The following is a 26,798-nucleotide window of genomic DNA, read 5'->3' as shown; positions in this document are numbered from 1 at the left end:
CAGTGCAGACCATGATCAGCTTGCATGGAGGTGCAAAGAGTGTTTTGACTGTCTGTCCATCAGTCGTTCACCCTATCTCTCACACTTTCTTGTGTACTCAACTCCTACAGTGTCAATCCAATTCAAATAGTACACATACTGTCAGGACTTTTATGGCTGATATTTTGTCTGGAGATATGGCCCTTTCTGGACTTTGAAATATTACATGTACTGGTTTCCCAGTAGTTTCTGGACCCAAGTAGTTTTCTGGACCTTTTATATTTCGTGCTGTATAGACTTTACGCCGCTGTAAAGCATCAGGGTAACAATATCATATCATCAAGACCTTTGATACCTGTACATAGCAGCGAAAACCTAGCATTACCGAACTTATTTATTATTTGAATATCCCGGTTGTTTTAACTTACTTCGATGCAATGTTTACACAAGAGATTGTCAACTGCTGGGGAATTCCAGTTACAGCGCGCATGTGCAGAAATTGAGGCCCCTTGAAGGTAAACATCAGTCAACTGATGCTCCCATTTACAGACGATACAGTAAAAACATTTCGATAGTAATAAAATAAAACAATGAACGTCAGAAAAAATCGACATATTCACTTTACTACGGCACTGAATTATCGATTAAAAAAATGAACCAAAAGAGACAAGGATTTACCTACGATACCGTCTTTCAATCAAATGTTTAGCAGCAGTGTCCATGCCTGAGTGGTCAGGGTGTTAGACTAACAATTTTGAGACCGGTCTTGTTCTTTTTTGTTTAAAAAAAGCTGTTAATTATATTAAAAGTTCTTAATTTCTTTTTTGTAATATTACCAGTCCGCTAAATAAGTCCCGTCATTTTAGGGTGACGTTGCAAATGTCATTCAAACGTAATGAGATGTAACTGTAATGAGCGTATTATAGATCTAGTATTTGTTAAAATCTTGAAATATACTTTTTAAACCGTCATCACGCCTTAAAATTATGTTTTGATTTTGAGTATATATAACGAAATCGGAAATGTTTACTTTTACATGAAGGTTACAACTGTTACATAGAAAGGTCCGGAAAACTACTCGGACTAACTGAGATATTAATGGAATTAATTGCCCCGTTTGAGGCCTCATCTACATTTGTGTTATGAACGCAAGTGTAATACGAATTATGCATGGTATTAACGAAGAACCTAGCTTTTTTCTGTAAAACTTTTATGTTTCTACTTTGTTTTGTTTGAAAATTACTGGCAAAAAATAGGGATTTCGGTCCGGAAACTACTGGGAAACCAGTACTGTACCTTTACATAATGTACACAACTCAGTTCTAATACAGTTTCCATCATATTTAATTGAAACTTGGTACGTACCATCAACATAAAGTGGAAATGTGCATATTACTGGGACTTTAATATAGAGTTTTTAAAGTTTCTACTATATACATACTGGGAAAAGTGTGTCATTTTGTTTTATTATAGTCATTTGTGGTAAGTTATTTCAAAATCCAACATAGCAAAATGATGTGATAGGCTGGGCAAGATTTTGTGCAAGGGCAGACTGACACACAGAGTAATACTACATGCCCACTCCCACATTTTTGATGTTGGAGGCACAAAAAGCCTGTTGAGGTATCCTACAATATATTTTTTTGAGCTGCACCATGATAAAACCAACATAGGGCATTTGCAACCAGCATGGATCAAGACCAGCCTGGGCATCTGCGCAATCAGGTCAGGATCCATGCTATTCACTAGGATTTCTCTAATTGCAATAGGCTTTGAAAGCGAAAAGCATGGATCCTGACCGGACTGTGCGGATACACAGACTGGTCTGGATCCATGCTTGTCGCAAATGTACTATGTTGGTTTTCTCATGGTGTAGCTCATTTCATAATTTAACACAACTACCCTGTAGCTGAAAGGCACCAAAATCTTTGCCTCAACTAGCACACTTACTGTTTCAGTCAATATAGTCCAGCCTTTGTGTGCAAGAAACTGTCGTAATTTTTCACCTCCTTTAAGATTTCCTACAATCTTTCTCTCCACAAACTTTGTATTTCCTTCATTCAGCCTGATTTAAACAACAGATAACTGAGTCTGAGAATTTCTCTCCAAATATTGTGGAAAGCAATGATGTAAACCAAATCATGTTTCAGCATGCAAAATGAGTGTCTCCTTTCAAATGAAAATTTGTTTTGATATGAAAGTTGAAAATATAATTATGTCTGTAATTTCATCATTCATTTTACATTTAATTTTTCCTTCTATCTCTACTGGTACTTTCAAACTAAAAAAAAACTTAACTGTGTAGAGATCTTGTTACATTACATGATATCAGAAATAAATTCTGAAGATTTTTTTTTTCAAGTTCTGATTTCTGAGCCTAGCAAAACTGTGTTGAACTGTAGACCAGTCAACGGCAAAAGATATGGACTGGCAATTTAAATAAATACTTATGAATGGATTGACAGTCAGTGGTGAAAACTATTTACCAGAGGACCATTGGGCAAACAGTTACCAAGTACTGACTGGCAAGTCATCTTCAGAATTAAAGTGCTTTTAAATGACATAAAAAATGAATTTTCACGATTTCTTTTTCAAGTTTCATTTTTACCCCAGCAAGCTTGTGCCAAATGTATACCAGTCATACAGCACAAACTATGGCCTGCTAATCTATATAAGGAATCATGTAATGAAATATTTTATTAAGGGTACAAATGTTTAGGCCGATATATTCCATATGAAATGACACTCTTCACAATGCAGCTGAGACATTTTGGTTTACAATATTTTTCATGGTATACAAAAAAACTTACAGTTTCAATAAGTGTATTCCAGCCACATAGAGCTTTGAACTGACGGAACGGTTCACCACCAGTCAGTCTTGCCGCTATCTTTCTCTCAACAAACATCGTATTGCCTTCATTCAACCTGAACATTGCACCAAATCAAATTTATTCCTCAAAATCTTATACTGCCCAACAGCATAACGGCGTTAATGCATGATAGATGTTGCAATGTAAGACATGTCTGGATTGTGGCCCAGTGGTTCAGGTCCCTAACTTCAAATTACTTGCCATTCATCCCTGTAGGGTCCAGCCTTGCTGGTTCCATGCAAGTAGGCTTACTAAATGATACTGAATCTCTCCATTGTGCCTGCCTTTGCCTGAAATAATACCTTGACGGGCATCTGGGGTCTTCAAGTCACCAAGTCACTATATGACTTCATCTATATGACATCATCTGTTTCACCATGAAATTAAGTTCCCACAAAACTGCATTTTTGGATGGAAACATGAAATTTTATGCTCACAAAATTAAATGATTTTACAGTATATTCAGGCAAGAACAGTACCCACCCCACCCCCCACCGAGTTAAACCTTTAACCTTCCAAAAACCAGCTTGATGACTTCCTAAGATAAAGCAATTAAAATGCCTGGCAAGTCTTGAACCATTTGTAGTGAGAGGCAAAAGGCTCTAAGCAAACAACTTCAACCACTGGGCCACACAGTAACCTCTGACTTCAGTTTAAAATGTACATGTTTTCATTAGTTTAAAATATAAAATTGATTACGGCTTTCATATTATTGCTTACTTATATAAACTGCATAATACACCTAACATTCAAAATTTTCAAACTTACCAGAAATCATCCCATGTTTTATTTGTTACCAGATTGCCAGTCCAACTATGGGAAATCTCGTGCGCTACAACATCTGCCAGAGAACGATCTCCTGCCTGCAACAAGATATGGGTTTAACACTGTACTTAACAGTACACCATTTTTACATATATGTACTTTGACAGTGTTTAGGCATTCAGTATCAGTACAAACTACTCAACTGTGTTTAGGCATTCAGTATCAGTACAAACTACTTGACAGTGTTTAGGCATTCAGTATCAGTACAAACTACTTGACAGTGTAAAGGCATTCAGTATCAGTACAAACTACTCGACAGTGTTTAGGCATTCAGTATCAGTACAAACTACTCGACAGTGTTTAGGCATTCAGTATCAGTACAAACTACTCGACAGTGTTTAGGCATTCAGTATCAGTACAAACTACTCGACAGTGTTTAGGCATTCAGTATCAGTACAAACTACTCGACAGTGTTTAGGCATTCAGTATCAGTACAAACTACTCGACAGTGTTTAGGCATTCAGTATCAGTACAAACTACTCGACAGTGTTTAGGCATTCAGTATCAGTACAAACTACCCGACAGTGTTTAGGCATTCAGTATCAGTACAAACTACCCGACAGTGTTTAGGCATTCAGTATCAGTACAAACTACCCGACAGTGTTTAGGCATTCAGTATCAGTACAAACTACCCGACAGTGTTTAGGCATTCAGTATCAGTACAAACTACTCGACAGTGTTTAGGCATTCAGTATCAGTACAAACTACTCGACAGTGTTTAGGCATTCAGTATCAGTACAAACTACTCGACAGTGTTTAGGCATTCAGTATCAGTACAAACTACTCGACAGTGTTTAGGCATTCAGTATCAGTACAAACTACCCGACAGTGTTTAGGCATTCAGTATCAGTACAAACTACTCGACAGTGTTTAGGCATTCAGTATCAGTACAAACTACTCGACAGTGTTTAGGCATTCAGTATCAGTACAAACTACTCGACAGTGTTTAGGCATTCAGTATCAGTACAAACTACTCGACAGTGTTTAGGCATTCAGTATCAGTACAAACTACTCGACAGTGTTTAGGCATTCAGTATCAGTACAAACTACTCGACAGTGTTTAGGCATTCAGTATCAGTACAAACTACTCGACAGTGTTTAGGCATTCAGTATCAGTACAAACTACTCGACAGTGTTTAGGCATTCAGTATCAGTACAAACTACTTGACAGTGTTTAGGCATTCAGTATCAGTACAAACTACTCGACAGTGTTTAGGCATTCAGTATCAGTACAAACTACCCGACAGTGTTTAGGCATTCAGTATCAGTACAAACTACTTGACAGTGTTTAGGCATTCAGTATCAGTACAAACTACTTGACAGTGTTTAGGCATTCAGTATCAGTACAAACTACTCGACAGTGTTTAGGCATTCAGTATCAGTACAAACTACTCGACAGTGTTTAGGCATTCAGTATCAGTACAAACTACTCGACAGTGTTTAGGCATTCAGTATCAGTACAAACTACTGGACAGTGTTTAGGCATTCAGTATCAGTACAAACTACCCGACAGTGTTTAGGAATTCAGTATCAGTACAAACTACTCGACAGTGTTTAGGCATTCAGTATCAGTACAAACTACTCGACAGTGTTTAGGCATTCAGTATCAGTACAAACTACTCGACAGTGTTTAGGCATTCAGTATCAGTACAAACTACTCGACAGTGTTTAGGCATTCAGTATCAGTACAAACTACTCGACAGTGTTTAGGCATTCAGTATCAGTACAAACTACTCGACAGTGTTTAGGCATTCAGTATCAGTACAAACTACCCGACAGTGTTTAGGAATTCAGTATCAGTACAAACTACTTGACAGTGTTTAGGCATTCAGTATCAGTACAAACTACTTTGACAGTGTTTAGGCATTCAGTATCAGTACAAACTACTTGACAGTGTTTAGGCATTCAGTATCAGTACAAACTACTCGACAGTGTTTAGGCATTCAGTATCAGTAAAAACTACTCAACAGTGTTTAGGCATTCAGTATCAGTACAAACTACCCGACAGTGTTTAGGAATTCAGTATCAGTACAAACTACTTGACAGTGTTTAGGCATTCAGTATCAGTACAAACTACTTTGACAGTGTTTAGGCATTCAGTATCAGTACAAACTACTTGACAGTGTTTAGGCATTCAGTATCAGTACAAACTACTCGACAGTGTTTAGGCATTCAGTATCAGTAAAAACTACATGACAGTGTTCAGCCATTCAGTATCAGTACAAACTACTTGTCTGTGTTTAGGCATTCAGTATCAGTACAAACTACTCGACAGTGTTTAGGCATTCAGTATCAGTACAAACTACTCGACAGTGTTTAGGCATTCAGTATCAGTACAAACTACTTGACAGTGTTTAGGCATTCAGTATCAGTACAAACTACTCGACAGTGTTTAGGCATTCAGTATCAGTACAAACTACTTGACAGTGTTTAGGCATTCAGTATCAGTACAAACTACTTGACAGTGTTTAGGCATTCAGTATCAGTACAAACTACTCGACAGTGTTTAGGAATTCAGTATCAGTACAAACTACTTGACAGTGTGTTAGGCATTCAGTATCAGTACAAACTACTTTGACAGTGTTTAGGCATTCAGTATCAGTACAAACTACTTGACAGTGTTTAGGCATTCAGTATCAGTACAAACTACTCGACAGTGTTTAGGCATTCAGTATCAGTAAAAAACTACTCAACAGTGTTTAGGCATTCAGTATCAGTACAAACTACTCGACAGTGTTTAGGAATTCAGTATCAGTACAAACTACTTGACAGTGTTTAGGCATTCAGTATCAGTACAAACTACTTTGACAGTGTTTAGGCATTCAGTATCAGTACAAACTACTTGACAGTGTTTAGGCATTCAGTATCAGTACAAACTACTCGACAGTGTTTAGGCATTCAGTATCAGTAAAAACTACATGACAGTGTTCAGCCATTCAGTATCAGTACAAACTACTTGTCTGTGTTTAGGCATTCAGTATCAGTACAAACTACTCGACAGTGTTTAGGCATTCAGTATCAGTACAAACTACTCGACAGTGTTTAGGCATTCAGTATCAGTACAAACTACTTGACAGTGTTTAGGCATTCAGTATCAGTACAAACTACTCGACAGTGTTTAGGCATTCAGTATCAGTACAAACTACTTGACAGTGTTTAGGCATTCAGTATCAGTACAAACTACCCGACAGTGTTTAGGCATTCAGTATCAGTACAAACTACTTTGACAGTGTTTAGGCATTCAGTATCAGTACAAACTACTTGACAGTGTTTAGGCATTCAGTATCAGTACAAACTACTCGACAGTGTTTAGGCATTCAGTATCAGTAAAAACTACATGACAGTGTTCAGCCATTCAGTATCAGTACAAACTACTTGTCTGTGTTTAGGCATTCAGTATCAGTACAAACTACTCGACAGTGTTTAGGCATTCAGTATCAGTACAAACTACTCGACAGTGTTTAGGCATTCAGTATCAGTACAAACTACTTGACAGTGTTTAGGCATTCAGTATCAGTACAAACTACTCGACAGTGTTTAGGCATTCAATATCAGTACAAACTGGCTTTCTACAAGTAACTGACAACTTCAACACATGGATCAGTGGTGGTGGACCTATGACTAAGATGCTTCATGCTCTACCAAGTTGTTATACAGGAACTTGAAGCTGTTGTGTATTGAACACCGGACTCTCTATTGCCCGAGTTGTGCTGATAATCCTCGGCAAAAAGTCAATAGCCTGAGGCCATCCTTGAAAAATGATGTTTGCAGGGCTGTGACTGACCCGTCAACATTGCTCCTACAGGGCTTAAGCTAGGCTCCTACCCAAAACTGCTTTTAATCTTTCACAGTGTTGTTTAGTACACAGGTTGGAATCCATATTCCTTTCTTCTAGACTTAAAGGCTTTGCTCCATTTCTTTAATGGAACATCTAAATTTTAAAAATAGGAACTGTTCTTTTGGTATTTAGTTAAGTACTTTTGACTGTAATGCAGTTAAACTTTTTTTACAGATTTTATTGTTCTAGTAATTCTCTATACTGAATGCATGATCAGTGCATATCTCCACTTCTCTAGTGTTTCTATGTAAAACTTACCAGCAATGTTGGAGTCACGAAGGTGAGGCAAGGATTTTCCATTCCACCATATGGGAAAGATGGGGGTAGTACCAAAAGATCATAGTGACCCCAAACATAGGGGCCAAGCAGATCCTCAGCTGTTTTTAACATTTTCTCAGTCTGAAAAATATCATATTTCATGAAGTATGTTCTTGTTTCACAGATTTGAAAAGGTTTAGTAAAATCTCATTGACAGAGTCTGCTTGTTTAAAAATCCTCTGAAATCCTCATTAGTGTGAGATTAATTATTTTTCATGTTTGTCTAAATCCAAGAAATTAATCCTAAAAACACACTAAATTCCCATTCATTTTAGCTTAATTCTTTGAAAGTCACTCATTAGTGTTTTCCCCACCCCTCCCCCAAATTGTCATTTTGATTTTACATGATTTTATAATGCTCACTAAGTTAAACAATTTCACAGTATGTTGACAGTTGTTTGTTCTTTAAGTTCAAAAGAGTCAACACAATTTTATATTCAACTCTCTAAGTAACTAATTGATGTACTTAACTTTTTTAGGAAAAAAATCAACACACCAGTGTAACATTTAAAACCATTCAACAAGAGGGCCAAGATGGCCCTAGGTCGCTCACCTGTGTAACACACCATAACAGTGTAAACCTTATCTAGTGATTACATGGAAACAAATACTCTGACCAAAAGACTGGATCAAAAAACGTGGTATCTTGAGTGTACAGTTAACAAGCATTTTCTTTGATTTGACATCGTGACCTAGTTTTTTACCCCATATGACCCAGATACAAACTTGTCCAGGACTTCATGATAAACAGACAAAAATTTATGAAGTTAGAACAAAAAATGTGCACCCTAGGGTGTCAACAAGCTTATTCCTTGCTTTGACCTGGTGACCTAGTTTTTGATCCCACATGACCCATATAAAAATTCATAAGATATTTCATGCAGACAAACATTCTGACTAAGTTTCATGCACATCAAATAAACAAGAGTGTTAACATGCTTTTCCTTCGATTTGACCGGGGGTGACCTAGTTTCTGACCGCATATGACCCAGTTTCAAATTTGGCCTAGGAACCATCAAGATAAAGATTGTGACCAAGTTTCATGAAGATAGGGTCATAAATTGGGCCTCTAAGTTGTTTACAAGCTTTTCCTTTTATTTCACCTGATGACCTAGTTTTTGACCCTACATAACCTAGTTTCGATCCAGGCCTAGAGATCATCAAGATAATCATTCTGTACAAGTTTGTATCAAATCAAAGCATAAATGAAACCGCTATATGGCTGAAAAGGCCAAAATAGAAAGTTTTGCCCCTTTCAGGGGCAGTTACTCTAGAACCCATGATGGAATCTAGCCGGTTTTCGAAAGTAACCAAGATCTTATTGTGACTTAAGTTGTGTGTAAGTGTGGTTAAAATCAAATATAAAATGTTACTTCAATCGTGTTCACAAGGTAAAAATTACCAAATTTTGGCTCTTTTAGGGGTCAATCAGGGGCTGTAACTCTGGAATCTATAATTGGATCGGACAGATTCATCATGGAATCTGAGATTTATTGTTGTTGAAAATATTTTGCAAGTTTGTATCAAATCAAACCATAAATGAAGTCTCTATATGGCTGCAAAAGCCAAAATAGCAAATCTTTGGCCATAACTCTGATGGGATCTGGCCAGTTTTCGAAGGAACCGAGATATTATGCCAATACAAGTTGTGTACAAGTCTGATTAAATTTAATTGCAAAATGTTGTCTCTATCGTGTTCACAAGCCAAAAATGGCAAATTTTGGCCCTTTAAGGGGCCAAAATTCTGGAACCCATGATGGGATCTGGCCAGTTTTCGATAGGAACCAAGATATTATGCCAATACAAGTTGCATGCAAGTCTGATTAAAGTTGTTTGCAAAATGTTGTCTCTATCATGTTCACAAGCCAAAAATAGCAAATTTTGGCCCTTTAAGGGGCCATGACTCTGGAACCCATGATGGGATCTGGCCAGTTTTCGAAAGGAACCGAGATTTTATGCCAATACAAGTTGTGTGCAAGTTTTATTAAAGTTGTTTGCAAAACGTGGTCTCTATCATGTTCACAAGCCAAAAATGGCAAATTTTGGCCCTTTAAGGGGCCATAACTCTGGAAACCATGATGGGATCTGGCCAATTTTCGAAAGGAACCGAGATATTATGCACATACAAGTTATGTGCAAGTTTGATTAAAATCAAATACAAAATGTGGTCTCTATCGTGTTCACAAGGACACGGACGACGGACGGATGGACGACAGGCGATCACAAAAGCTCACCCTGTCACTATGTGACAGGTGAGCTAAAAACAGCATAATTAAATTAACTGCTAAACTTTAAAAAAAAAACATACCTCATCAAACTCAAATGCTGATCTTTCCACTAATTCTGGCTCTGACCATACGTGACTTCTTGGTCCCAGTTTCCTGCAAAAAGCACAAACTTTGGAAGTGTTTTCCATTTCATGCAAAAACTTCCAGAAACTCTTCAATTCAATCTATTTACTTAAAATATAAATTTCAGAAAGCTGACAATAAAGCTTAACATAGAATTGACCACAAGCACCGAAAGACTGAATACTGTTAACCATAACCCTACTAAATTTCTAAAATGGACTGGTCCATCATTCAATTTCGGCAGTACAACTTCTTATTCAAAGGGGTGTTCACTGAAAATTTACTGACTGAATAGCGAACAATGCAGACCATGATCAGCCTGAACAGACGTGCAGGCTGATCTTGGTCAACACTGGTCGCAAAGGCAAAACCACTTGCTGTCAGCAGGCTAAAGGCAAAACCACTTGCCGCCAGCAGGCTAAAGGCAAAACCACTTGCTGTCAGCAGGCTAAAGGCAAAACAACTTGCTGTCATCAGGCTAAAGGCAAAACCACTTGCCACCAGCAGGCTAAAGGCAAAACCACTTGCCACCAGCAGGCTAAAGGCAAAACCACTTGCTGTCAGCAGGCTAAAGGCAAAACCACTTGCTGTCAGCAGGGTAAAGGCAAAACCACTTGCCGCCAGCAGGGTAAAGGTAAAACCACTTGCCACCAGCAGGCTAAAGGCAAAACCACTTGCCGCCTGCAGGCTTAAGGTAAAACCACTTGCCACCATCAGGCTAAAGACAAAACCACTTGCCGCCAGCAGGCTAAAGGTAAAACCACTTGCCACCAGCAGGCTAAAGGCAAAACCACTTGCCGCCTGCAGGCTTAAGGCAAAACCACTTGCCACCATCAGGCTAAAGACAAAACCACTTGCCGCCAGCAGGCTAAAGGTAAAACCACTTGCCATCAGCAGGCTAAAGGTAAAACCACTTGCCGTCAGCAGGCTAAAGGTTAACTGGTTCGCTAATTCATGACATTCCTGAATATCAGTCTGTAGCATGTCCTAAGTCATGACCACTCATGTTCTGTGAATTCTTAACATCACAAATAAAGTTGCTAACCACGAAACTGCTAAACAAAACCTAATAGTATGACAATGAATTCCTAACAGTATGGCTGTTTTCTAGCAAACCATAAAAAAATAAACTGACACAACAAAAATAAAAACTTGCAACAGCAGTTGAGGAGATACGCAACGAAATTATGATTTTGGACTGCCAACATGTTAGACTTAGGACGCGTAGAAATGTAAAAATTTGTGTGTATACGCATTATTAGAAACAGCCCAAAATCCTGTGTAACCCTTACTCTGAAAAATTTAAATTTGATTAAACCATCATTTTTCAAAACATACAGATATACTAAGAACATCAGGCGGAGGAAAAAGGAAAGGACATATGATTTTTCGTTAGACCAATTTGAAATTTTGTAACTCAAACAAATTTCTATAATGGGAGTCTATGGAAAAAATCACAACTTTGACAACATTTTCGCAAACAGAAACATTTCTACAAGTTAGATTTTAATGAAACTCTCCAACTGTAAAGTTACATATTGTCTTTCTTTTGGTTAAATGAATTGTATAGGTCCATGTCTTATTTTTTCGATATTTGAACAGATCAAGATTAAAGAGACCCACTATCTTCAAACTGATTTTATGACCTTTTTTTCACCATGTGTCATAAGTTTTGTTTATAGATTTAATCTTAAGAAAGGAAGAGAAGTTGTTGGTTTATAAATTAACATTTAAGTTGCCAATTATTCATGGTCCGATTTACATTTCCATGTGCAGAATCAGGGCTTTATTATATGTTTTACAGATAAATAACAGCACACTTTTGGTTTTCAAATGTAAAGAACTACTTTAAATGTTTACATGGGCCTTCTGTCTCCAGCTTATTAAGGTTGCTGTTGTATTCCTACACTGTTAAACTTGAAATTTATGACCTAAACTGAGTTGATGTGACTTGAAATGCAGCAAAGCAAACAAATTACAATATCTACACCAACAATGACAATGAGATCGCCCGTATGCAATATCTCCACAAACAATGGCAATAAGATGGACGGATAGCTCAGTGGTTTGCACACTGGCCTTCCAATCCTGAGGTCGGGGGTTCAATCACCGGCAGCTACTTGGGAATTTTCAGAAACGCTTTTCAGTGTTTCCCACTCAACTAGAGGTGTACTGGTCAGGAACCCAGGCAATCCTTGCGTGTATCAGTACTATACACTGGGCACGTTAAAGAACCAGGCTGTCTATTCGCAACGAGCTTGGCTAAGTTAGCCGGAAAAAGCCTGTATCTGATTTCTGATCTCTCTGTCGTGGGGGCTTTGTCTCACTCTGTCTCTCTGGTCAGATTGCTCTGTGTCTGTACTAGTAGAGGATGAATTATGCGCCCTGTGTGGCTGCATTTGAACTATGTAAAGCGCCTTTGAACGTGAAATTGATCATGAAAAGGGCGCTATATAAATCTGGTACAATAATAATAATAATAATAATAAGATCACCCATAGGCAATATCTCTACAAACAATGGCAATGAGATCACCTATAGGCAATATCTTCACCAACAATGGCAATGAGATCCCCTATAGGCAATATCTTCACCAACAGTGGCAATGAGATCACCTGTAGGCAATATCTCCACCAACATATGGCAACGAGATTACACTGAGACACTAATTATCTCAACCAATAATAGCAGTGACATCACCTGTAGCAATATCTCCACCAAACAATGGCAATGAGATTGTCTGTAGGCAATATCTCCACCAACAGTGGCAATCAAATTACCTGGAGACAACATCTCAACCAACAATAGCAAAGAGATTACTATCTCAAGCAACAGTGTCAATGCAATTACCTGGAGACAATATCTCCACCAAACAAAGGCAATGAGATTGCCTGTAGACAATATCTCCACCAACACTGGCAATGAGATCTCCACCAACAATGGCAATGAGATTGTCTGTAGACAATATCTCCAATAACACTGGCAATGAGATCTCCACCAACAATGGCAATGAGATTGTCTGTAGACAATATCTCCACCAACACTGGCAATGAGATCTCCACCAACAATGGCAATGAGATTGTCTGTAGGCAATATCTCCACCAACAGTGGCAATCAAATTACCTGGAGACAACATCTCAACCAACAATAGCAAAGAGATTACTATCTCAAGCAACAATGGCAATGAGTTTACCTGGAGACAATATCTCCAACAACAGTGGCAATCAAATTACCTGGAGACAACATCTCAACCAACAATGGCAAAGAGATTACTATCTCAAGCAACAATGGCAATGAGTTTACCTGGAGACAATATCTCCAACAACAGTGGCAATCAAATTACCTGGAGACAACATCTCAACCAACAATGGCAAAGAGATTACTATCTCAAGCAACAGTGGCAATGAGTTTACCTGGAGACAATATCTCCACCTACAATGGCAATGAGATAGCTTGGCATTGGTGTTTTCTGTCTGAAACTGTACACAGTCTTCCCAGTATCTGGACTTGGCTCGGACTTCTCCAGCAATGCACTCATTAAAATCTTGATTTCACTGGGAGCTGTAATCTGTTTAAAAAAATCAAAGACAAAATAAGATCAAGTTCAAAGTAAGTTTACCTAATACTGCTTTACATAATTTTATTCAAATCTCAAAGGCACACTTGTTTTTATTATTCTAAAAGATTTTTCAAATTACATATTCTATTAAAAGAACATAGAGACAAACAACATTTTATATACATTTATTCAAATGATGTCATTGTCAGAAGTTTGACTTCCTCTCATTATTTTCTATAACAAAATACTAATGAAATACATTACTATTCCAACTTTAACAAACCTTTGCTGTGTATGGACATTTAACATATGGTGTATCTTGACAAGGAATCATACTTCTGCAGTGTATAGCCTGAAATGAAATCTCTTGTTAAACCAGTACTGTAAATATTGCATTCACATTAAACATTATGAAGCTGTTACTGCATTTCCTGTATTTACCTTTAAAAAATAGAAGACATCTGAGTTCTTAAAGATGTAAACAGTGCCTCTTTCCAAAGGCTGATTTTTCTCCCTCTAAGAAACTGGGTTACTGACATCCTCAGCCAAGCGGCATTTATTGCAAAATGTACTGCCAGACAATACCAGGCAATACAAAGTTATTTGCTAATAATGTGGAACGAACTGTTTCAAGTTTGAATAAAATATATTTAACAATTAAGACAGAACAAAAGCGCATCACAACTTGAACCTGAAATTAGAATTAAAAAGGCAGCGTAACTCATAATAAGTCATACTGGGGCAAGAGTTATGGACCTTGCATTATTATTCATGAAATATTTGCACCAGAGTTATGGACTGTGAGTCACATGGTGAGGATGTGGAAGAACTACTTTAAGTTGGAATCAAATTCAGTAAGAAATAACAAAGACATAGTGAAACTGTTTTGTTTTGGCACTGTTCCATGCTAGATGAACACCCGTCAATGCATAGCAAAGTTACTGACCTGAGACAAGAAACTACAGGTCAGGGTTTTAAACATTTTTGCCAATTAATTTTAAAATTCACTGATGGGTGGCAGAGACATGGGCTGGACACTAAGTGTGAGAGCCACACAGATGGGCATGGTCCATTTCTATGTCCAACATAAAAAAAATGCAGGGAACAAGTAATGTTTGCAGAGGAACAACAACTATGTTTATGTTTTCTTCTTTTCAGATCTGGTGTCCCTGTCTAGAAAGATTACATTATACTTTCTGCTGAGGTCAGTGTTAGAACTAAACTGATAAAAAGAAATAATAGAAAAAAACAGTGGCAAATTTACCTTTGCGAAGTCCTGTAAAGATCTGAGAAAACAAATTCATTTTATAGAAGTTAAAAGAATCCCCAGATAGTTCATGACACACATTACCTGACACTGACTGAACAGGTATGGCTGTCTTTTTCCAGCAGTTTGTTCTGGACGTAACCACTGCAGGGCACTACATTCTGGTGAAGTCTCATACTTTATGGTAATATCACAACTGGAAACAAACAAATCTTTTCAATTCATTTTAAAATTGAAATATACAATCTAAAGAATTACACATGGAAAAAGACCTTACTGGATGGCTTCCATACAAGATATTTTATCCTTAGTAGACTCAAATTATAAAATGTTCAAGTGATTTTAATCTCTCAGCCACACAGACCTGACTGAAAACCACACAATCACCTACATTATAATTCATTACTGTTATACACTATGTATTGCAAAGCCTTTCTTTCAGTATAAAGAACAAAGCTGGCCAGTACAATTAGTGACTTTTTTAATACGTACATATAGTTCTGTTTAAATAATTATCTAAATCATACCACCTTTTTTGAGCTGTTGTCGGTAGTCTTACTTCCAGCTTTGATCCAAAAGCTGGCAATTTCTCTCCCAAAACAAATTCAAGCTGTTGACCTGTCTGTTTATCTATCACACTGTGAACTGTCACATCACGCGTATCTAAAATCTAATATGTATACTGACACTGAAATGAACTTTTTTCTAACGTTTATATGTAATGCATCTACTACAAGTAACAAGATAGACCTAGTAGGCCTAATACTAATTTTGCAATATATATAAAGACAGAATAATAAAATCAAAAATGAAAATCATTGCAGCCCAAAACTGATACTGCTACACTATATTAATGTAAATTGCTCTACATAAAATATTTGCTCATAAAATCACTACTTTAAATAAGATGAACAACTGATACAGCTTTTCAAGTCAAAAACTGTTTCCTTTCTCACTAATACATCTCATAAATGGGTTGAGAGTTAATTTTTGTCTCTCTTTTTTTCTAATTTGTATTTTAGAGAATAATGTCACAATTTACTTAGTGTACATCTTATCACTGATCAGCATTGTTTAATAGCTTGCTTAATTCCTTTGCAATCTTAACTAAAGGAAGTTAGAGAAAGCTCTGCATGCAACAGCACTCACTCACCACTGTATCTACACCATCAATAAGCTTTTTAAGAGAGAGATTAACCACACCAGCTAGAACATGACGTTTGAAGTCCACCTCAAGATCTAGATCAATGTCTGTGACAACCACTTTATCTGGATTTGAGAATGATGTTGGATCTGTATCACTGAGGCCCTTGCGGGGTGCCATTCTGAGGTATCTGAAATATAATTGTCTTTAGATGCATATTATTATTATGTAGATCTTAATATATTACATCCTTTTCGTTTGATTTATAAATTAAGATAAACAGCATATTAATCATGGCAACACTCCCAATATGGAATGAATTTGTGTAACTTACGGGTTTTTCTTACATATTTTATTAAAATTTTCAAATTGGGTGAAAATTATCATATATCATTCTGCATAGGCCTACAGTATTTTCATTCCTTGATGATATGAATAAGAAATGAATCTGATAATTTTCTCTTACATTATATGTGATTCAGCGAACTAGAGAAATAGAATAAAAAATATCTATCTACAGAATATACTGACACTGTCATTATTTACTTGTACTCACCAATAGTCAGTTTCGAATATTTCCAAGGTGTTCGACTTTATCATCTGTCCGGGTTTATCATAAGTACCAGTATTTCTATGTAAAATAGTTTGAGTTTTTAAATTATTACGAAATTGTGCGCTGTTTCCTTACCCTCAAGCAACTGGCTACTCGAGTATTAAAACATAAATTCAAGATCTGTAGGAACTAAGTAAAATATTCTTTCTTGGAATTTAAAAATCACAAGGAAGTATAATCATATAATTTCTCAGAAGACTTTTATTCATTTTGTTTTATTTATTATCTTTCCCCCCATTTTAAAACTTTGGCTACATGTATTTAATTTCTGCACATGTTTTGTATTTGTGATAAATCTACAATTACAAAGAGATTTTGATAGCCTAAAATTACTAGAAATGATTGCTTAGAAGTGCGTGTCATACAAAACCTTTTTAATAGCAACAACCGACTGAAACCGAAAGCGCGAAACTGAAAATACAACTTCTGAGCTAGGAACCAACAGCGGGCACCTGTCACTTCCTGTTAAAAGATAGTTTACATCACGTGATAAGCGGATGTCAAGTTTTCAGATATTTCAGTGATGCTCATCATCATCACCTCTTCAGTAATTGCCTCACTCTAGTTTCTAGAACTAGTAGAAGAGTATACTCGCGAGTAGACTGTACATGCACAGCCGATTAACCGTCAGTCAATATATTTTAGGCTTTTAATATATACTGAGAGCTGGTCCCGGTCATAAAACATTTAAGTAAACCCGAGGTGAGATCGAAAAATACCAAGATACCTACTGTAATCTGTAGCCTGGACCTTGTAATCCATAGCCTAGGCAGACACGCTAAAGGGTAAACCCAACAGCAAGGCTGTTATAAGTGGCCTATAACCTTACTATCACTACATGTCTCCACCATTACTTTTCAGAGCATGCCAGCTCTCCAGAATGATACTCCAATTATTGCCCACCGCATGAGTCTGTCAAACACTTCTGACACCATTTAAGTAAACCCTAGGAGAGAAAATACCAAGGTCCCTACTGGGGCTCAAACCCCGGACCTCGTGATCTGTAGGTGGACACTCTAACCACATTGCTAAACTTTGGTTAACCCAACAGCAAGGCTGTTAGAAATGGCCTGTAAACCTACTATCACTACAACATCTTTCAAATGTTAAAAATTTTCCCTTCACTATTGATGCAATGAAAAAACAGAATGCTTAGGCCTAAAAAAAAATTCTTTGTTTCCGGTAACATGCTCAAAAAAATTAGGGTAGGTAGGTCGGAAAACTTTTTTTTTTTTGGAAATTTTTTTTATCAAGGGAGACTTTTCGGAAATTATTTTTTTGTCAAAAAATGATTACAAATAAGGGGGTTATGCCTTTAGAGCATCAGTATGTTGATTTCTAACATAACTGGCCATGTTTAAAGCATAAAAAGTGCAGTTTTGCATCTTTTTGTTAAAAAGTTGAAAAAGATATTCTCCAAGGCCATAAAAACATTTAGGGTTGGGCCAAAAATTTAGGGTAGGTCGGGATACCGGAAACAAACAATTTTTTTTTTACCCCTAACTTCAATTTTTTTAACACAATTTCCTTGCTCAAGGAATATGAGAATGGATACGAGCTTACTCTTGCAGTCACATAGAGAGACAGGACACAGATGGTATTGTTTAAAAGTTGTACAAGATGCTCACTCATCTTCTGTCATATCCTGCGATGGGTGGCTGAGTGGGCCAAGTTGCAGGTTTTAATATTATAATGGCTTTTTTGTCAATGCAATGTGTTTGCTTCCCACTGGAGGCAATGTTTTTCTTTAAAAAAATAATTATTATTATAATTTATTTTTTCTGTTTTAGAACCTTATGTCATTAAAAAGAAAATATTATATTTAAAATAGGGAAAGAAGATCACCCCTGACTAAACTCTAGCTGGGACCTTGTGTTTTTTCCTACAGGATTGCTTTAAAGGTGTCAGAATTGTTTGACGGGCTCTTGTGGTGGGCATGGAGGGTCGTTCTGAAGAAATGATCAGCTCTGAAAAAGTAAAGTGGTAGAAGACTAGAAGTGAATTTAATAGTAGGTTATAAGTCACTTCCAGCAGCCTGGCTGTTGGGTTCACGTTAGTGTCATCTAAAATGGATCTCGAGGTCTGGACTTTAGCACTTGAATGGACCTCCCATAGGTTTAATTTAAATTAAACATTAATTTAAAATAACAATAGTTAAAAACCAACAGTATAAAATTATCTCTTATTAAAGAGTTCATGTTTTTTGAACCCAGTTTTATTAGAATCTTTCAATCAAAATATAATTTTATATTTCAGATTTGTGAGAGATATTGCACTTGATACAATATATGAGCCGCGCCGTGAGAAAACCAACATAGTGGCTTAGAGAAACCGTAATTAGAGAAACCGTTAGCTGGTCTGGATCCATGCTGGTCGCAAAGCCACTATGTTGGTTTTCTCATGGCATGGCTCAATTATCTTTCTGTCAACATGAACTCTCCTACCAGATCAAATGTTTTCTCAGTCAAGAGATTTTGATTTCATTTTGCATAAATCTATGTTTGCTATTATAATGAAACAGCCCTGTAGCATAACATTGCATATTGCTGTGCCTCCTTCATTATATTTTTAAGGTCAGGGTCAGGACTCAGGAGGGTTTGAAAGGGCAATAAAATCTGTCCCTGTCCAGAAACCTTACTTTAATTGTATCCCCTACAGGTGTAGATTTTGGTTTTGTGTTGTTTTTCACTGTGGGAAAAAACAGGATCTATTTCACTTCAGTATCTCAATAATTGTCTTAAAAACATTTAAAAGTTAATACAGAAGCTATCTTGACTTACAAAGGTAAAATTAAAAAAAAAGTTTTTAATTGGATCATGCAATTTGATATATCTTTGGTTTACAACTTACAACTGTATGTAATAGCACTTTTAATTTTATTCCAATTAATATCTGAGCTGTTGTCCAAAATCACACAAAAGGTTTGACAGTACAATGTACTTATGTAAAAACCGATTAAAAAGTCAATGTACTTTTGACATGCCTTTAAGTGTTGTCAAGGTTCTCTAACAAGATCAGAAGTCTTAGTAATAAGTGATCTGAATGACAGCCGTGTGTATTTAATCTAATGGGATTATCTGGCTAAGCGTTAATACTATATATCTAATTATATTTATTTATTTTGTTAGGTTTAACATCGCACTGACACAGTTATAGGTCATATGGTGACTTTTCAGCTTTGATGGTGGAGGAAGACCTCAGGTGCCCCTCCGTGTATTATTTCATTACGAGCGGGCACCTGGGTAGAACCACCGACCTAATCCGTAAGCTAGTTGGATGGCATATCTAATTATGATTTATCCTCTAGTTTAATATGGTCATGATGATTTTGTCTCTGTTATTTTGACATCCATACTAAGAAATCTAAAATAAAACTTTTTGTATGCGTTTGAAATAGCTATGCCACGGTATAGAACTTGAATATTAAAATGGGCAGAAAGAGTGTAGGCGGCTGGGTAGCTCAGTCGATAGAGCATCGGAACAGTTTTCTGACACCCTGGGTTCGAGTCCCGGTCTTGCTGCACATTTTTCTCACCCTGTGATATTTGGCACCCAATGTGGGCCATGGCATGATTGCTTGGTCAGTCTTACGACGCATGCAATATTATGTACCTCCTTAACTGTAGGATGAGTTTCTAATTTGTGGGGGTGTATGTCACGCTAGGGGAGATATGTCAGGCAACCGGTTAGCTCAGTCGGTAGAGCACTCGCCCTGTAAGCGAGGGGTTCTGGGCTTGAGCCCAGGACTAACTGCACATTTTTCTCACCTGTGACAGCTATTTTTCTTTAAATGAATGATACAAAATGTTATCAAAATTATGGAGAAATATGATTTAGATTTGAAATACATATACCTGTACAAAATGTATACGTAACTGACAGTAATGAACTGACTTTAAAGACCGGAACAGTCACATCAGAATTTTTAAACAATTAAGCTTTAAAATTTAGTTCTCACATTAGATACAATGGTAAACTTAAATTCCTTTGTCATGTTAGATATTACATGAACCAGTTAGCTCAAACTTTTTTTGTCATATTACATGAAACAATAAGCTCAGTAAGCTCAAACTGATGAAACAAGAAACTGAAGCATTTCTTTTAAGTAAAGTCAGAATGTTTTGGAAATTACAGAAACAATGGCATCCATTTTAATATTTTTTGTTATGCCTATTCTGCGTTATATTGGCGACAGTTGAAGTAGACTCTTACAGGTAAAATGTATTAAAATATGTTCCAACGACAGAGGCCTAGATGTGGTAGTCAGAAGCCAGACAATTTTTGGCTCTCTTGTCCTTAATAGCCCTGAAAGTTCATGACATAGTAGGTCTCTCATGATAAAAAAGTTCACAATAGCTTTTTAGCTCACCAGAGCACAAAGTGCTCAAGGTGAGCCATTGTGGCCGGTCCAGCATCCTTCATGCGTCAGTGCGTCGTGCATTGTCTGTCAACATTTGCTTTGTGAACACTCTAGAGGCCACATTTTTGACCTAATCTTTATGAAACTTGGTCAGAATGTTTGTCTTGATGATCTCTAGGTCAAGTTTGAAACTGGGTCATTTGGGGTCAAAAACTAGGTCAGTAGGCCAGATCAAAGGAAAAGCTCGTGAACAGTCTAGAGGCCACATTTGTGACCCAATCTTTATGAAACTTGGTCAGAATGTTTGTCTTGATGATCTCTAGGTCAAGTTCGAAACTGGATCATGTGGGATCAAAAACTAGGTCAGTAGACCAGATTAAAGGAAAAGATTGTGAACAATCTATAGGCCACAGTTATGACTCAATCTTTATGGAACTTGGTCAGAATGTTTGTCTTGATGATCTCTAGGTCAAGTTTTAATCTGGATCATTTAGGGTCAAAAACTAGGTCACATGGTCAGATCAAAGGCAAAGTTTGTGAACACTCTAAAAGCTACAGTTGTGACTCAATCTTTATGAAACCTGGTCAGAATGTTTGTCTTGATGATCCCTAGGTTAAATTCGAAACTGGCTCATGTAGGGTAAAAAACAAGGTCAGTAAGCCAGATCAACTCTTGGAGCAATATATAGGGCCATCATGGCCCTCTTGTCATGGGGTGGGGTCTAGCTTTTGTTGTCAGATATATATGTCCTATTTCACTATCTAGCATCTAAAAGAGTTGAGCCTGCTGTCTCCTGTGAAAGCTCTTGTTTATGCACCTGTAAATGAAGATACTGTTCACACTGTGCATGCATCTGTGCATTCATCCTTCTGTCCATCTGTGATAAATTTTGAAAGGATAGATGGATTTTTTGTAAGAATTCACCTATTTTTGGCTGAATTATGGCCCTTTTTTATGCCCCCGAAGGGAGGCATATTAGTTTTCAACTGTCCGTCTGTTCGTTAGTTCGTTCGTTCGTCACAACATTAACTTTTTGCATGAAGGCACTTTACTCGCGAACCACTGCACCCAGGACCTTCAAACTTCACATGCTGATAGTACTTATTGAGTACACAACCCCTACTGACTTTGGGGTCACCAGGTCAAAGGTCAAGGTCACTAGGTCAAAGGTCAAGGTGCTGTGGGGGCATTTGTCACCATTAGTGACAGCTTTTGTTGACTTAAAAGTTTGCAAAATACTGATATTGGTTGATAATTTTTGAATGGATTCATTTCAGATTTGGTACACAGGTTAAACTTTATGATTATAAAATACAGATCAAGTTTGATTAAAGTTGCAAATTTTTGACTTAAAATTTGGTTGTCCTTTCAATAACTCCAAATTGATTTCATTTTACCCCATGAACATTTTACACAACCATGTCATTCTAAAAATCAGGTTCTTTACAGATATTTTACAGCTGTAAAATAGATCTTTATTTGATAAAGGAAAGCAGTGTATTATTTAACCCTTAACCTGCTAAATTTCTTTAATGGACTTGTCCATCTTCTAATTTAACTGTTAAAGGGGGTGCTTGCCAAAAAGATACTGTCTGAATAGCAAACAGTGTAGATCATGATCAGACTGCACGGATGTGCAGGGTGATCATGATCTACACTGGTCGCAAAGGCAGATTATCAATCATGTCCAGCATGGTAAGGGTTAATCTGCTGAAAGGCCAGCATTTCAAGTTGGTTAAGTTTTATGTTTGCTGTGCTCTGTGCTTCCTTTAATTATCCCTTTTAAAGTTTTTATTAGCTCCATTATTCGGAGAATAGAGGTGCTATTCTACTCGCCACGGCATCGGCGAGAGCTTTCTTGGTTAAAGTTTTTCAGCAAACTTTGCTTTTTAGTTCCACTATTCGGAGAATAGGGGTGCTATTCTACTCGCCCCAGCGTCAGTGTTGGCGTGTTACTTTCTTGGTTAAAGTTTTTCAGCAGTCTTTGCTTTTCTGTCATATCTTTGTTACTATTGCTTATATCTTACTGTAACTTCACATAAACATTGTCCAGCATACAAACAAAGTGTATGCAGGGGCTGGGCCCATTATATCCAAGGTCAAGGTCACCAAGTTGTTATACTTGGAATTATTTTCATGTTAAAGTAGAGGTCTCTTATTGAGACATAAATTCATTTTACTGTCAAATTGCCAAATAGTGGAGCGCGCTGTCTTACAGACAGCTCTTGTGTTTAAATGTAATTTCTCAATAACCTCTTATGGGAATTTAAGTCAGTCTATTAATTTAATTATTTCAGTATATTCTTATCATTTATTCATGTTAATTCTTGAAAAATCTGCTGTTAGTCATATATGGGGAAAAACAAACCTGGTCATATTTCAATAGCACAAAGTCTTAATTGAAGTTCTGATTTGTCTCAATCAATGTCAGATTTCTGGTTGAATTGTAATAATCCAATTTAGTGTAAAGTAGAGTAGGTGAAAATTTGTCAATAGTTACTGTTTAACTTAACAAATATAAACCAGTGATCAGGACAGTGTCAGCTTAACGGCTAATGAGAATTGGTAAATTTATTGGTTAGTCAATATTTAGTACTAAACATTTGTGCAAATCAATAGTTTGGGCGTCAAAATGCATTTACGTTCGTGTAGGACTAGGTCGGTTTAATGGTCAAAATGTCAGTCTAAACTCTACATGTATGTAAGAAAATGCGCTTTATCTTGGACAAATATATTTTACCCCTAGATTCTTGCTCCGTTTATCTTACCAGTGATATTTGGTCATATTCTCAGTGGGAAAAGTACTTTTTGAAGTTTTTATCAAAGATTACCTCTCCTGATGTTCAGAACCCAAGAATTTAAGTTTCATACTTTCAAGGAACCTATCACAGTATATATCCCTAACATTTTTAGCTTTTCTGAAAGTTTTTCAGGGTGAGCTATAGTACAGGCAGATGGTCCTTAGCCAAAATGTTAGCTTAAACATCTCTGAATAATAATATATGTCACGTGTTTCGAATTAGATAAAAATATCCAACCCGAGGGCCCCTGTGCATTGGGCAGTAATGAGGCTTGCCAAGTTACCGCCCATGCGCAGGTGGCCCAGGGATGAATATTTCTATCTGATTCGTAAACACATGACTGATATTTTTTCTTGCATATCATATACATATATGAAGCTTATTATAAATGTGACAGATTATTTTTCTTGCATATAATAGAATAAGTAAAGCAAATAGAAACACTTTCTTCGTAGCACTCTTTCAATAGTAGAGTATGTACACAAAGCGCTGGAAATTATACATTCGTAAGCAGAAGTGGCGTCATGACGTTTCAGTGCAGGGATATCAATTAACAGGGGCCCAGTAGCCCATGATGCCTTGATTTTGGGCTGGGCCCCTAAATTGTTGGACAGAATGCCCATATACCTATTGTTAAACATTTATTTTTGACAGTCTGGGTCCCTAAATAAAAATAGTTAGTTTATATCCCTGCAGTGACTCACAATAACAAAGTTTCACTTTAGTTTTATCGCTTGTAGGGTAACGGTATGTTCTTACCGTAAAACAAGGTAATTTGAATCGAGAAATATACTACATTAAGGATCGGAGAGAAACTATCAAGGTACCTGATTTTTTTCGTATTTTACATAAATGAAATATAATCAATGCATTAATCGCTAATTGTCATTAACAGCATGAGTGTCATCTGGCATGGAGGGGTGCCAGATGGATTTTGCCGGCATGGGTAAAATCAATGGAAACAACAGTCCAGTGTGCAAGAAACTATATGTCAGAATTTCACCAAGCTTTGTCTTAGCAATCCTGGCAAGGTCCTTTCTCAAATGTGTTCAAATGTGGGCACTTATTAGTATTAGAGGCTGTCAGAGCTAAAAGTATAACAACATTTACTTAACTTCTCATGATCCACTTGATGGATCTTCATTAAACTTGACCTTTAGCATCATTATAAGGTTCTTTCAGTTTTGTTCAAATGATCTGCAGTCTTGATCCATGTTTGGGACCACTAAGATAAAAATGGAATTACCTTTAAGCAACTTCTTTTTATGAACTACAAGATGGATCTTCAACAAACTTAGTTTGTAGCATCATAAGATCCTCTCTTGATTTTGTTCAAATGATGGCACTTGGCTCCTTTTTTTAGGGAGGTGGGGCCATTAGAGCTAAGAATAGATATACCTTTAATAACTGCTTCTCATGAAGTGCTTGATGGATCTTTATCAAACTTTGGTCTATATCTTTCTTATAAAATTCTCAGTTACATTTCTTCAAATAGAGGCACTTTATCACTTTAAGAAATACAAATATCTTTTCCCTTTAAACACACGGGAGATCTTCATCAAACTTGGTGCATAGCATCTTTGTATGGTCCCTTCTAGCTCAAATTTGTTCTGTTTTATGTTTTTAATCCCCTGCCACAAGTGGTGGAGGGGTATAGGAATGGTCTCCTTCCATCTGTCCGTAATATTTTATGTCCACCCTTTATCTCCTAAACCCCTTGAAGGATTTTCATGGAATTTGGGTCAAATGATCACCTCATCAAGATGATGTGCAGAACACATGAGTTAGCAATGTTTGCTCAAGGTCAAGGTCACAACTCAAGGTCAAAGGTTTGAGCCTTCCATTTCATGTCGGCTCTGTACCTCCTAAACCCCTTAAAGGATTTTCATGATACTTGAGTCAAATGATCACCTCATCAAGACGACGTGCAGAACTTGTGTGTCAGCCTTGTTGACTCAAGGTCATGGTCACAATGCAAGGGCAAAGGTTTGAGCCTTCCATTTCTTGACCGCTCTGTATCTTCTAAACTCCTTGAAGGATTTTCATGATACTCCAGTCAAATGATCACCTGGTAAAGACGATTTGCAGAACTCGTGTGTCAGCTGTGTTGACAGAAAGGAAAAACTTTAAAAATCTTCTTGACCACAGTAGCTAGGGCTTTGATATCTGGTATGTAGCATCATCTAGTGATCCTCTACCAAAATTGTTCAAATTATCCCCCTAGGGTCAAATATGGTCCCGCCCCCGGGGGTCACATGGTTTATATAGACTTATTTAGGGAAAACTTTGATAATCTTCTTGTACAAAACCACATGGCCTAGGGCTTTGATATTTGGTATAACATCATCTAGTAGTCCTCTACCAAGATTGTTCAAATTATCCCCCTAGGGTCAAATATGGCCCCGCCCCGGGGGTCCAAAATTTTACAAAGACTTGTATATGAAAAAAAAGTTTAAAAATCTTCTTGTCTAAAACCACAACACTTAAAACTTTGATATTTGGTTTGCAGCATTGTCTTATTGTTCTCAACCAAAATTGTTCAAATTGTTCCCCTGAGATGAAAAGAGGCCCTGCCCTGGGGGTCCCAAGTTTTATATAGACTTATATAGGAAAAAAATTTAAAAATCTTCTTGTCTGAAACCACACGACCTAGGCTTTTGATATTTGTAATGATGCATTGTCTAGTAGTCCTCTACCAAAATTGTTCAAATTATGCCCCTGGGGTTAAAAGAGGCCTCGCCCTGGGGTCACTTAGTTTTTATGTGAGTTATATAGGAAAAAATACTTAAAAAATCATTTGATCCTATTTCCAAGACTGTTTAATTATTATTACCTGATGACCCCAAGTAATATGATGTCACTTGACTGTGAC

At 37.0% G+C, this 26,798-nt stretch overlaps 1 protein-coding gene across 3 annotated transcripts in view; it reads right to left on the bottom strand.

Annotated features, from left to right (window-relative positions):
- The window catches only part of LOC123529512 (leukotriene A-4 hydrolase-like), a 33,955-nt gene extending 16,734 nt beyond the window's left edge, over window positions 1-17,221 (bottom strand). The window contains exons 1-10 of one of the 3 annotated variants that reach the window (XM_053521283.1): window positions 17,135-17,221; window positions 16,161-16,341; window positions 15,538-15,677; window positions 15,092-15,203; window positions 14,024-14,092; window positions 13,595-13,749; window positions 10,139-10,211; window positions 7,771-7,911; window positions 3,618-3,712; window positions 2,790-2,904 (exon numbers count right to left, since the gene is read on the bottom strand). In XM_053521283.1, coding sequence (XP_053377258.1) covers window positions 2,790-2,904; window positions 3,618-3,712; window positions 7,771-7,911; window positions 10,139-10,211; window positions 13,595-13,749; window positions 14,024-14,092; window positions 15,092-15,203; window positions 15,538-15,677; window positions 16,161-16,331 — 1,071 coding nt within the window. In that variant the 5' untranslated portion in view covers window positions 16,332-16,341; window positions 17,135-17,221. Of the gene's footprint in view, window positions 1-1,929; window positions 2,045-2,789; window positions 2,905-3,617; window positions 3,713-7,770; window positions 7,912-10,138; window positions 10,212-13,594; window positions 13,750-14,023; window positions 14,093-15,091; window positions 15,204-15,537; window positions 15,678-16,160; window positions 16,342-16,839; window positions 16,997-17,134 lie in introns of those variants that run through there. The other 2 variants (XM_053521282.1, XM_053521281.1) reach the window with 2 other exon arrangements.
- Window positions 17,222-26,798: the final 9,577 nt, after the last annotated feature.

The sequence above is a fragment of the Mercenaria mercenaria genome, chromosome 13 (genome assembly GCF_021730395.1).
Source record: "Mercenaria mercenaria strain notata chromosome 13, MADL_Memer_1, whole genome shotgun sequence".
In the NCBI taxonomy this organism is placed as follows: Eukaryota; Metazoa; Mollusca; class Bivalvia; order Venerida; family Veneridae; genus Mercenaria; species Mercenaria mercenaria.
Note: the sequence above shows the minus strand (reverse complement) of the source record. Positions and strands in the feature narration are given on the sequence as shown.